The 13,281-nt window shown below is 32.8% G+C and overlaps 1 protein-coding gene across 1 annotated transcript; it reads left to right on the top strand.

The window, feature by feature from the left end:
• The first annotated feature begins 183 nt into the window (after positions 1-183).
• Positions 184-11,830, top strand: LOC113395749 (drebrin-like protein B). The gene is made up of 9 exons (XM_026633419.2): positions 184-382; positions 1,991-2,162; positions 3,476-3,713; positions 7,546-7,643; positions 7,928-8,007; positions 8,326-8,490; positions 8,705-9,351; positions 10,019-10,117; positions 10,686-11,830. Exons 1-9 carry the CDS (start codon positions 300-302, stop codon positions 10,835-10,837), a joined length of 1,734 nt encoding a protein of 577 aa, XP_026489204.2. The 5' UTR covers positions 184-299; the 3' UTR covers positions 10,838-11,830.
• The last annotated feature ends 1,451 nt before the right edge of the window (positions 11,831-13,281 follow it).

Raw genomic sequence — 13,281 nt, forward strand, 5'->3', positions numbered from 1 at the left:
TTATTCATTAAATATTTTGGTGTCTTAAGAAAACGTTTTGAGAAAAAAATAATAAGGAAAGATGTAATCCTGTTTGATTCTGTTCATTTCCTATTTCTATATTAAATATTTTTTTATGTTATCTGTGAAAGATGACTAAAATATTATATTTTGAAGTATGTTCCGTTGACAGTTGAATGAACTTTACCAATATTATCTGTGAAAAGGATTGTTGTGAGTCAGTCTGCCCATCGGCGTTTTACATTTTCTTGGGAATTCCGCCGTTTAGTGTTTTTGAAGATTAATGCAAAGCATGAAAAATGGCAATAAATTTAGAAAAACATAAACAAGACCTCATTGCGGCGTGGAAAGATGTTTTGGATGAGAAAACAGAGACGAATTGGTAAGAACCAGCTACTATACGCCGACCTACTTGTTAGTGAAATTAAATAAACATCCCATAATAAAATTTACGGATGTAATGTTATTACGTGGCATAATTAATAATTATCGAGCATACAATATTTATACAATAGTCAACTTTCTACTTTGTACCAATGTATTTGTTCTTATTGGTCACGCGTATCTCATGTCTTCCCTGATACCGATTTATCTTTAGTTATTTTATGAACATTGGATAGTATTTATTATACAATTTCAATAAGTATATTTAAGAAATATTGTTATTATTATTTCAAAACAAATTGTATATAGATATCATAGATACATAATTAAATAGACATACAAATATTTTTAGTATATATTTAAGATACTTAATTTAAGTGTTTTAGTTATATCATATGTTTATTAATTACCATTATACCAAAAATATATTATGCTTATCATAAGACTGGGATACAAAATTCAATTGATTGATAAAATATATTAATTATATATTACTTGTTTTATCTGAAATATAAATAAACAAAAGCTTATCTAGTTCTTAATAATCAATGCTATATTTATTAGGAATTAATTGTAACATTGATCATAATTATCTTAATGAAAGTTAAAATCTACTTCTAAAGATTATCATTATATTTTACTTGCTACTACATAATGTTTTGAAGAGTTTAAATATATTAATTACAATATTTTTTATTATAGAATATAATATTATTGATATATCATAATGATGGTTATCATTTGTTATTTAACTATGTGCCATAATATATAATTTTATCTAATTTATATGCCGAGTATGAGTAATTAAAGGTTTAACCCCGATCATGCCAATTTTATTAATATATAAGCTGTTTCACCAGATTTGCAATGTTGTGGTCTAAAATTGTTTACATATAGAGCTACATATTATAATGAAAATATTATTTATTAAATAAAAAGTAGTTTCCCATAGTGACCTCATTTTATAATAATTCAATGAATATATAATATGTATGTAGAAATTCATATATATAATATAGTAAATAATTATATATAATAATATTCAATGTTAATTCAATATTATATTAATATTTTGTGTCACAAATCTAAAACTATCTAATTTATGCTCTGAAAAACCTTTGTTAATGAATAATTTATCCTAAAAAAATTAGCATACCAAAATATAGTAGAATTTTTCAAATGATCTGTCAAGCTTCTGAGAACTAGTGCGAGTGAATTTTCTCTTATTTATGTGATCCTTATTTCTCATCTGGTTATATTTAAAGCAAGGGTGAATAGGTGCCACATATTATTATATCTTAGCTTGTAACAGTAATTTATACCAGGTATGATTGTGGTCAGCTATTCGTCAACCAAAAAAAGGGATTAATTATCTAAAGAATTGTTTTATTTTTGTAGATAGATAGTCAAATAAAAAAAAAATATAATGTTTTTTATCTTCTTTAGAGCATAATTGTCAATACATATAATATATTTGAATTCATCCAGTGACAATGCCACATCTGACCGCCATATGATATCCTACCACAATCAAATATGACGAATACTGTTTGGTCATTTATTATCAATAGTTGACATTAAATATGTTTATGTTTTTTTTTTTCAGGGCATTATTTGGCTATGATGGCATGTCAAATGACCTAAAATATGTCAGCAAAGGTGACGGTGGCCTTACAGAACTCATTGATGACTTTAACAGTGGGAAAATACAATACGCATTTTTAAAAGTCGACCTTCCCGACGGTAGCATATCTAAATATGTTCTTATCAACTGGCAGGCAAGTAAATAAGATAAGGATTCTAAGATGTTTTCATTGTAACATGTTCTTTAGGTACATATTAGTGATAACAGAGATTAGTAAAGTAAAAGTTTGTAAGTTTCCTACTCCTGGCAAAGGATCTCTTGAAGAGGAGGCTGCGAAACCCATCTCATTGCTCCAATGCGGTTTGGATGCACATGAGAAATATTTTCACCTGACACATGTTTCCCCTTTATGTTTTATAACATATAAATATAAAGAGAAATGAAGCATTTAAAAAGTCAGTAATACTAGCCCTTATAAGTTAAGAGTAAGCCATTAAAATACATTAAAAATTTAGTCCATAGTAACCTCAAACATAAGCACAAATTTAAAAATTTAAATGAATTGAAGCCTAATGATACGATAATTTAACAAAAAACATAGTTGTTGGTAACCATTGACAGCCTAGAAATTACTAAAGATGTTCCGACTAGTCGGTAAAACGGACTATCCGGCCGTAGCCGTAGTCGGTGACTATTCGAAAAAGAGTGCCGTCTAACTGGCTTCTTTCACAATATGTTTTTCTTGATAAAATTTTAGATAAATAATTCACTTGGCACTGGTTACACTTGACTATACGTGAATCATTATCTAATTAGTAAAATGAACAATTTATCCGCGAGACTGTCTTTCTACTTTAATGAACAATAACATTTTATTCACACACAAGAAACCGTGATCGGTTTGGCTGATTAGTCGGCCGACTAGTCGGCCTCTGTACAACCGACTAATCGGCTAGTCGTCTAGTCGGCCAAAGTTGTAATCGGCACATTTCTAGAAATTACACAATCTAACAGATCCAATGGTTACAATAGATGGTTATTAAATAACTGAATTAAAAAACTATATACCAAAAACAATTGATTCCTCCAATCTTTTTAAACCATAGACAAATATAAGATACTAAAATTAAAACATACTGTATATTTACGTATTCTATGAGATTTGCTATTAGCTCCACTATAATGTACACTAGTAACAGTTCATGATGAATATATCTTTATATAATATAATACCATTCCACTTAACTACCTACTTATCCACTTTATTTTACTTCCAAAATTAACATACGAGCTTCGTCGACGTTCGTAACGCCATTTTTTCACGGATGAGTAAATGTCGTAGATCTAGAATCTATAATCATATATTCCAGCTTTCCACCAATGATATCGCGTCAATAAGATGTCAAATGTTGATTATTTAGCTTTTATCTGGTGGTTGAAATAGGCTATATGTAGTCTATTCAATCTATCATAAGTTTTTTTTTATATTGGAAAATTATTTCGCAGGGCGAAGGTGCTCCAACAGTCCGTAAAGGTACCTGCGCGAACCACATCAAACACATAGCTCAGTTCTTCACCGGTTTCCACTTGACGATGCACGCGAGGACCGAGGATGATCTAGAAGAAAGAATCATTTTAGAGAAGCTCGCTAAAGCTGGATCGGCGTTTAACTTTAAGTCTAGCAGACATGAGGAGTTACCACCGAGCGGGCCGGTCGGCACGGCATACCATAAAGTTAATCCAGGTGAGACATAAATTATATAAAAATATTTATATTCGCAGAAAATTCAATTACTTAATTTTATAAATAAATTTGTAGTAAGAATTAAGTTGCGTTTGCAAAAATCGTTTCTTGAGTTGATTCGGCTGGAGCCAAACCTGTTTATAAAATAAGGTCAAGCCTACCATATAATTGAATTGTCATCGGATCAGAACTAACATGTCAAATTTTAACTCTATGGAATACGAGCCCTCCTTTCTCCAGTGAAGGCAATGAGGCTAGGTGTTATACTTTTAATGATCGTTTTTGCACTACTACTCCAAGGTCCAAGTGTTTCAACAGCAAATGGGACAATAATTAGGTATATGACACGAATATTTGGTTGAGTTGTTCGCTTCAGCTTTTTCTGAAGCGGTGTCGGCTCTTAACATTGTTTCTCGTCTCATACTAGGCCCCGTCCCCGTTTCCAGGGAACCAATGTCAGTCCACCAGGTCTCTTACCATCATCACGACTAATTCCACGGGGCTCAGTAAGAGCATGACGAAGATGGTGGCCAGAATTCTTTTTTTGTTGTTTTAATGTCTTACGGTATTAGGCTTTGGAGTAACGCAGCCGCTATCCATACTATATTTGTGCTGCAGAAGAGGGCTATTCGCGCAATCTATAACCTACGAGCCAAAGAATCATTAAGGTATAAATTTAAAGATATCAATATATTAACTGTTGCTTCTCAATATATATTCTGTAATGTTTTGTATGTACGGAATAATATTAATGATTTTATGAGAAAATGTGATTCTCATAGCATTGGTACAAGGAACAAACATAAACTTGTTACTCCTGTTACTCGACTGCATCGAGTCAGTAACTCTGTTGTGGGGCAATGTATACGGTTTTATAACAGGATCCCAGGAAGCGTTCAAAATGCTTCTGTTGCCAAATAAAAAAAAAATGTTTAGGAACGCTTGTGTGCCAAAGGGTACTCTACAATTAGTGAGTTTATGATTGATAGCACACCTTGGGAATGAAACGATCGCCTCCTGGCTATTTCTATTCATATTCAATATACGTGCTTAATTAGATTGACAAAAAAAAAAACCCGCTGAGTTTCTTTCGCCGGTTCTTCTCAGGTCAGGCTGTTTCCTTTTCCGAACCGGTGGTAGTGTTTAATTTGACTATCAATAAGTAAGTATAATGCTTCTATATTGAATAAAGGAATTTGAGTTTGAGTTTGAGTTTTATCATTAAGAGAACATTTGCGGATAAGCCTACATGAACTCCTTGGACAAGTGAGACCATGTAAACCGAAAGAGTAATATATAACTGAAATAATTTAAATATTTTGGATAGATACGCACACAGTTAATACAAATAAATTAAATTCTGAGTAAAATATTACGGTGCTTATGATTTCTAGAGTAATTTCTTTATGACATTTTGCTGTCAAAACTTGTAGTCTAATTTTTGTATGAGTCGCCTACCTTGTAGAATAATTATAAATGGCAACGAAATTATGACTTTTTTCAATAGATTCTAGATTCTATCAATTAGAGACCTTTTGTACATAATTTATTTTTATATAAAAACAACTAATGTCCACTTTAATTTTATATCCAAACTCCCGATAATATCTTTCAAACGCCATTTTTTCACGTTTCCATAGATTATATTCGATCTCGACCAATAAAGTCATGGCAATTCAAGGTAATAGTTGTTTATTTACCTTGACGTCTGTCTGGGCTCGGCTGTGGATAGTCGTAACAGTTAATATAAATCTAACACAATATATACTGATATAAATATTAAAGTAACTCTTTCTTTCTGTCTGTCTGTCTGAAACCAAATCACTGAACCGAATTTGATGAAATTTGGTATGAAGCAATCTTGAATCTCAAGGACAAAGTTTTCTTGTCTAATACGTGTCGACCGAACACGAAATCGCAAGCGTAGCCGCGGACGACAACTAGTAAATAATAAATACATAAGAAAAATCACATAAACGTTGTTATTAAAACTCTCACTGCTGACAAAGACTTGCAACGACGCCTTTAGATGTGCCTACAACATTGTTCCATTTATACTTAGTTCTTCTAAAATATGCAGCTCTCCTTACGATGTTTTTTCTTTACCGTCAAACACGTAATTATAAACAGATTTATCAACTGAAAAACTCGTGATGATTGTCTGGATTTGAGTGTACAACTATACAATATGTCTGACAAAACATTTAAAAAATATACATTAAGATATTTTAATAAACATTAGTTCACCATTTTGGTATTCATAATAAACATTGTTAATAAACATCGAAACGAAAATATAAAAACACAATAGGATAATATGGATGTGCCGTTGTATTTAGAAATCACTCAGCTGCCTTTCTATTTCAAAGTAAAATATGATTAGTTAACGATACAGACATCTATTGTTTGCCATTACCGGAATAACAATGCTATGACCACACATGTGTTGATGCATTGTGTGCTAATCGAGAATGTAAACATTTCTCCAATCCAACAACATTAGCGACCGAGACGCGGTAGATTGTGGCTAGACTGATATATTTCGTCCATTGAAATGACAAACGTGTTGTCGTCTCCACGATACGAAGTTATACTGTCGAGGAAAGTGGCTGAGGAAATTAAGAAAAGAAAAAAAAGTCTTCGACGAGGTGGGATATATAGGAATTATGTGTATTTAAAAATTCATTCCTTTAATTATGAGGCAGTCATAGATATTTTTTAAGGTTTTTTTTTGTCGAAGGTAAAGTTTTTTTTTTGCTACTAATAATTTTTAATGTCTTAAACTTCGTACCTGAGGTGTTCGAAATTCGAACATTTCCAATTCAATTTTTTTTTTGAATGAGATTCTATTCTTTGCTAGTATTTATTCACGTATAAACTTTTATATACAGAATAAAAATATCTTAAACAATATTTTTATTACTATGAAATAATATTATTTCATAAAAAAAATGGGGAAAATAAGATATCGGTATATCGAAGTCTCGAATCATTGCAAAGATTTTATCAAAGTTCCGGCGCGGATTAACCAAATTATTGAAAAACATTCAGAAATTTACTTAGTTCCAGGGCTTTGTACCACTCACTCATTAGATATTATACCGCTCAAGAGCAGTAGGTACTTAGTACTGTTGCGTTCCGGTTTGAAGGGTGAGTGAGCCAGTGTAACTACAGGCACAAGGGACATAACATCTTAGTTCCCAAGGTTGGTGGCGCATTGGCGATGTAAGAATGGTTAATATTTCTTACAGCGCCATTGTGTTATAAATATCATTATTTCATTGATTACATTAAAGCTTTGGTTTAGTACATTATAGTATCACTCGTACTTCAATTTTTGATATTCTTATATACAATCAACGAATGTGTACTACTTTAATGAATGAATGTCTGCTAGATGATCAGTGATATAAATTAACGACTAAATGGATAACGATATCTCGATGGAGATGGTAAGATTTTCTGGAATCCTTCTAGAAGAATTGATCTTGTTTAGCGAGTAATACACAATCAAAAAGTAACTTTTTAAATGAACTTGGATTTATTGAAAAATCTTCAGAATTCAGCCTTTATCAAACAGTGAGCTGAAATTAGTAATATTAAAATTATATATTAAAATGATTACACAATTCATGATTTTTTGGAATAGTGGCAATAACGTTAGCAGTACGTATCGCTGGATCGTGATTCGTGATTGATAATATACCGTCGCGATGTGCCTTTATAGAAAAAAGTCCTATGGGTTAGATGTATTGAAACTATTTCAAATTCACTGTGTTAAATCGTTAACGAAATAAACTTTACTAAAATTTTAATTTAATATCTATTCTAGTTCAAGAAATAAATTCCAAAGAGAGGGACCAGTTTTGGTTAAAAGAAGAACAAGAGGAGAAGAAGCGAGTTGAAGCTGAAAGGAAAAGAAGGGAAGAGGTTGGTATACATATATTTTTTTTATTTTATATTGCACTGCTTGACTATTGTGCTAGACCTGTGGGAACACATTTATATTGTTTCAAATAATTGCGCTGTAATGGCGATCACTTACCATTAGATGGTCCATTGCAAGTATCATCCCATCTGCCTTTCAAAAAATAATTATAAATATTGATAAGTTATATTTTGAAAAATCGTTTCTGTTCTTAATTTAAAATTATCTCGATATAGCATAAATGGAAGAGTCTAACATAGTTTTATTATGTATATATTTTTTACAGGAAAAGAAGAAATCTGAAGAAGACGTCAAAAGACGGGACGCTTTAGAGGCGGCCAAGAGAGCTACTGCTGAACAACAAAAGTAATTTAAATTTTCAATGGCTTATTATAGCAATGTAAAATGGACATGGGATTAGGGGAGGGGCAGCTGGGGCAACCGTCCTGGGGCCTCTACAAGAGAGATTCTGACTATCTCGATAAAGTCAAATTAGAATAATGTTATTAATTTTTTTTTTTAATTTTCCGATGCAAAGAGTAAATAATTTATTGCTTATCGACAGAAATGAAAATGTTCAAATTAATTTGTAAAATAATTATTAGGGCCTCCGAATCTTCGGTCTGAAAATCTGGCTCTGGTCTATACGACTACTTGTATGCAATCTAAGCCGTGTGTGCGCAGGGCGGGCGCGGGCGGGGCGGGCGGCGCGGGAGGCGCGGGCGCGGCGGGCGCGGAGGCGCTGCGCCGCCAGCGCTCGGCGGAGGCGCGGCTGCTCATCGGAGCCTCCACCGCCGCCGCGCGGAAGCTGTTCCAGCAGAACCTGGCGCAGGGACAGATCACCACCAGGTCGGCCACCCCCACCCACTACCGACACTAACTCACCATGGGCTCTTTGCCAATATATGCAGTCTGAACTAGATCTCGATATAGATGGTGGATTTTTACCAGACTGAAAACTAGAGTAGTCTTTGAGCGATTACTGTTGAAATTATGGTATGGACAAATTTCGCTGCAAATGTCTACTCTTGTTTACTTATCTCCTCTGTTTGAAATATTTCAGATCCAATTCGATACCAGAGAAACCGGTGCGCAGTTCGGTTATAGCGCAGCGAATAAACACGTTCTCCCAGAACACATCACAACCGGCTTCCCCGAGTCATCTCAAATCCCTCCCCGCACCGGTGACCACCGATCCCGTAGTTCCTACGTCGATACCCATCGAAGCCCCCAATAAGGCTGTCCCCATGACCGAAGAGGAGACGATTCAGGCTCTCCTCGCCGAGGAGCCCCAGGATCAACTTAAAACGAGTCCACTGAAAAATATAGACAAAATAAAAATGAGTCTCGAGAGCCCGTCCCAGATACAATACGAGCCAATAATTGATCCGGCGGATCTGAGCCCGAGCACGGAGAACGAGGCGGGTTCGTTCAGCGCTATCGGGTACTCGGAATACCAAGAGAACTGCAAAGATACGGGCCTGAAGCAGAGCGAGCCGATGATTAAACAGAACATTCTAGAAAACGACATGTTCGATGCGTCGTACTCGAGTTCCAACGAGAATGACGACGACGATAGCGATAATAAGTTCAGTACGATAAAGCGGTCGCCGTACAGCAAGAATACAGACGAGCGGGAGCTCAGTCGACAGAATACGGTCATCGAGAATGTCAACTACAAGAAGGAGAATGGAACTACAACGCTAGACGGTGAGATTACTGTTCGATATATTTGAAATAATCATTTGTATGTGCCAAAATTCAGAATTATTAATTGAAACTATATCCGACTAGTTGTTAGCCTATGTCCTTCCTTGCAGTTTTAACTTCATACAAAAATTTAATCGTATTCGGTTGTGGTCTGGCTGTGAAAGAGCAACAGACAGACACACAGACAGAGTTACTTTCGTATTTATAATATTAGTATTGGTTGTGTTAGATTTATACCTAACTATTACAAATATCTATAACCGAGTCCAGGCGGCGTCAAGGTAAATTAACAACTATGACCTTGAATTGCCTTGACGCTATTGGTCGAGATCTAACATCAGCTATGATTACGTGAAAAAATGGCGTTTTAAAGATGCTATCAGAAATTTGGATGTAAAATTAAAGTAGATATTAGTAGTTAATTATTATTTTCTTAAAAATAATTAACTTGGTTTAATAATGGTTGTAATCCTCTGTTTTTTAATTAAATATAGAAAATTAAAATAGACAAAATTTCTATGCAAGCCTCTATAAAATATTTGAGAGATAGGTAAAAATTTTAAGGTACCCTATATTCTTTCTGTATCTCTAACAACATGTGTGCAAAATTTCATTTTGTTTTACATAAATTATAATTATAATCTAAAACAAAAAATTATATTTTCAGATGTCTCTCCTGAGGGTATGGAAGAGGAGAGCACCATATATGAGGATTTGGATGACGATCCCGGACTTACTGCGCGGGCCCTCTACGACTATCAAGCAGGTAGCTCGGATTATATTAATACAGTCCTTAAGGAAGTAGATATTTTATTTATAATCGGGCATATAGCCCTACTTATGGTATTTATAAATAGAGATGAAGGCAGGTAAAAAAAAAGAATGTTTACACTTTCAATGCCTTTCACAAAATATTACTAACAGTATTAATTAGATTATTAGTAGTCAAGTTATAAGATCAAAATCATTTCTAATTTTGTAATCTCTAGACTATTTACTTATTTATTGAAATAGTTATACCATTAACTTCTCAGTAAACACTTAAAATTAACAACTTATATAGGTAACGTTCAAAGTGATACTTTTTTACTATTATGAGTATTACTTTTTTTTAGTTATGTTTTATGTGCCGAAATGGCTCAGTCGAAAGAAACTAGTGCTGAGATATCATATGCTTTATTTGATTTTTAATATGAATTCGTCTCGGGCTCGGTGCTCGTTGCACGAAAATACTGTGACAGAGCCTGTATGTGCCAGATATGTGCGTTATATACAATCAAAGGTAGAATATATAGTATTGTTAATTTGTAACGTTTATACAAACTTGTTTCCAGCGGACGAGTCCGAGATAACGTTCGACCCGGGCGACATCATCACCCACATCGAGCAGATCGACGCCGGCTGGTGGCAGGGGCTCGGCCCGCACGGGGTGTTCGGCCTGTTCCCCGCCAACTACGTCGAGCTGCTGCCCTGCCATCCGCGCTAACTGAACCGGACCGACACTTCGATTGAGATCCTTTCGCCTCGGCTGTGTGCAGGCCCGCCTTCGTATCAACGATTCTACCGTCAAACATGAGTACTTTTATTTCTCATGTACTCGTTTCAAGGATGAGTGCGTGAGTTTATTGCAGTAACTCGAGATATCACATCTATGATACTAATGTTGGTCATCACGTAGCCAATTTACTCTAGTGACTTCAAAACTTTTAAAAAGGTAGACCAGATGGGAGCCCTTATTCTAACCAAACGATCAAACGGGTCGAATTTTTCAATAAATAATTTGAACCAATGAAAGTCGAAAGGTTTTTGATTGAAAATCCGTTCAGATGATTCAAGTCGCTTTTATGGCAGTTATTAGATCGCAGATTCCGTAGATGATCGAATTAACCCGCTATTAATATATAAGATAAAATCGAACAAATAGAGTTCACTTTTTTTTTGTCATGTGTAACGGCAAAAATGTGACAGATTTTTATTATGAATTGAATAATTAGTTATTTCTGTATTTTTAACGCTCATTATGTACTGACGACAGTTTGAGAGATATTCGGCCTAAGGATAGACCGTCTCCGCCGGAATCGTATCGCTTTGTGCTTATTAGCTACGAATAATCTTTTTATAGTAGACGTTTTTATTTAATAATAACTATTAATTGATCTCTTTTGGATTATCGTTCGTTTATTGTTCTATGCTTAATATTGCATTTATACACTTACTTATATTAATGTTAGTCATTCTTAAATGCATTTTTATTAATTTACACATTTAAATATTTAATTAATATTTATCTTAAATGTTTTTGAAAGTCTTGAAGTGCATCTTAGAGCGTTTTTAACAGTCGTTAAAAATGATAAGCTTGACTTTATTAAAGTTACTGTTTCTCGTTTTAATGAGTTGTGAATTTAATTTTACATTATTGTAAGTTATGAAATTAGTGATTGAAAATTTTAGTTAGTCGTTTAAAAGTATTATTTATTCACCTAAATTTAGATTTGATAAATTCCTACATAACTCAATTTTGGTATATATATGATTTTTATTTTGTAAAGATATTGTTTTCGGTACAAATACTTTAAAATTCTATTAGTAGTTACTTATTTTTATAATTCACTATATACATATATGTTATATATATGTATCAGTTTTCACTTATTTATAAAATTGACTGCCGTTATTATATGTTAATATAATAATAGATAAATATGATGAATTATAAAAAGCTTGTGTTTAATATCAGCTTTAGTCGAATTACCTATTTTAAACATTTATTAAAATAATATATAATTAAGTTTCATAAATTGTTTGCTTTATACACAGTAACATTATATCATTTGATTTTATTATAACGACGATATGATTTAACCTAGTAACATATTGTTCATACGTATACATATTTAGGCAATTAACTTAATACCCTCGAAATTGTGTCTTAGTAGTGCCAAAGTCATTTTTACCCAATTTTGTACCATTTTGTATGAAAATTTATGTAATCATATAATTGGCGATATTAATCCCTGTTATTGTCACTAGGATAGTATTTTGTAAGTTTTATATGGTTCAGTCACAAAGTATAGCGATAAAATACACTTTAATTTCAAGGTATGATTAATTTATGTTTTAAACAACTCGTCACAAAATGTAAAATTTAAAGACTCGTGGTAATTTCAGTCACAACTTAACACATTTGCGTATTTACTATGACTAATAAAAGTATTAGATTTAAAATAAAAACCTTCGGAATATGGAACAGAAAGTATGTTGATAGGTTTTGTCGTTTTACTCATTACTATAGATGTAGTGCAATTTATTAATATAATTGTTTAATACTTACATAGTCCGCAAATAGTCCTTTTTGGATATATTTATAACATTATTATTATTGTTTCAAGAAATCCATAGCTTTACAAGTAGAATTTTATCAACACATAATAATTTTAGCTTTTGAAACGATCGTAACATTTCCTCAATATGTAAATATGTTTATTTTTCTTACAGATTTTTGGGTCATTACCTACGAAATATTTTGTATAAGATTTGCTATTATCATGTAATTTTATATCTATCAATGTAGGTGCAGTTCAAGTTATTTACTAAGCTTCGCTTTGAGAATACGTGGAAATTGAATGATTTACCGGTAACATTTAAGCTAAGTGCCTAAATCTATTGTGTTTTTAAAATAACTGACAAAATATTTTATGATTGTGACACCCAAAAAACTCAAAAATATATTTGTTCAAATTATAATTGGTGGTATGTATAAATACTTTATTTTGATTCGAGTTTCGTTATGAATATATTTTAAAATATTCAAAATGAGATGTTAAGAAACTTATGCTTTAATTTTCATGAGGTCTTAAGTGGCGCTTCTAGATGATAAGTTCAGACGAGAAAGAAGTGTTTTAAGATTTAATTTGATTGACATTTTAGTAA

This window comes from Vanessa tameamea, chromosome 16, assembly GCF_037043105.1.
Source record: "Vanessa tameamea isolate UH-Manoa-2023 chromosome 16, ilVanTame1 primary haplotype, whole genome shotgun sequence".
NCBI classification, from domain to species: domain Eukaryota; kingdom Metazoa; phylum Arthropoda; class Insecta; order Lepidoptera; family Nymphalidae; genus Vanessa; species Vanessa tameamea.

What these genes read in the sequence shown, in the direction of transcription:
- LOC113395749 (XM_026633419.2), top strand. Translation starts at nt 300, where the DNA reads ATGGCAATAAATTTAGAAAAACATAAACAAGACCTCATTGCGGCGTGG. An exon ending in GAGAAAACAGAGACGAATTG is followed by an intron (nt 383 to 1,990) that starts GTAAGAACCAGC and finishes TTTTTTTTTCAG; the next exon opens with GGCATTATTTGGCTATGATG. An exon ending in ATGTTCTTATCAACTGGCAG is followed by an intron (nt 2,163 to 3,475) that starts GCAAGTAAATAA and finishes ATTATTTCGCAG; the next exon opens with GGCGAAGGTGCTCCAACAGT.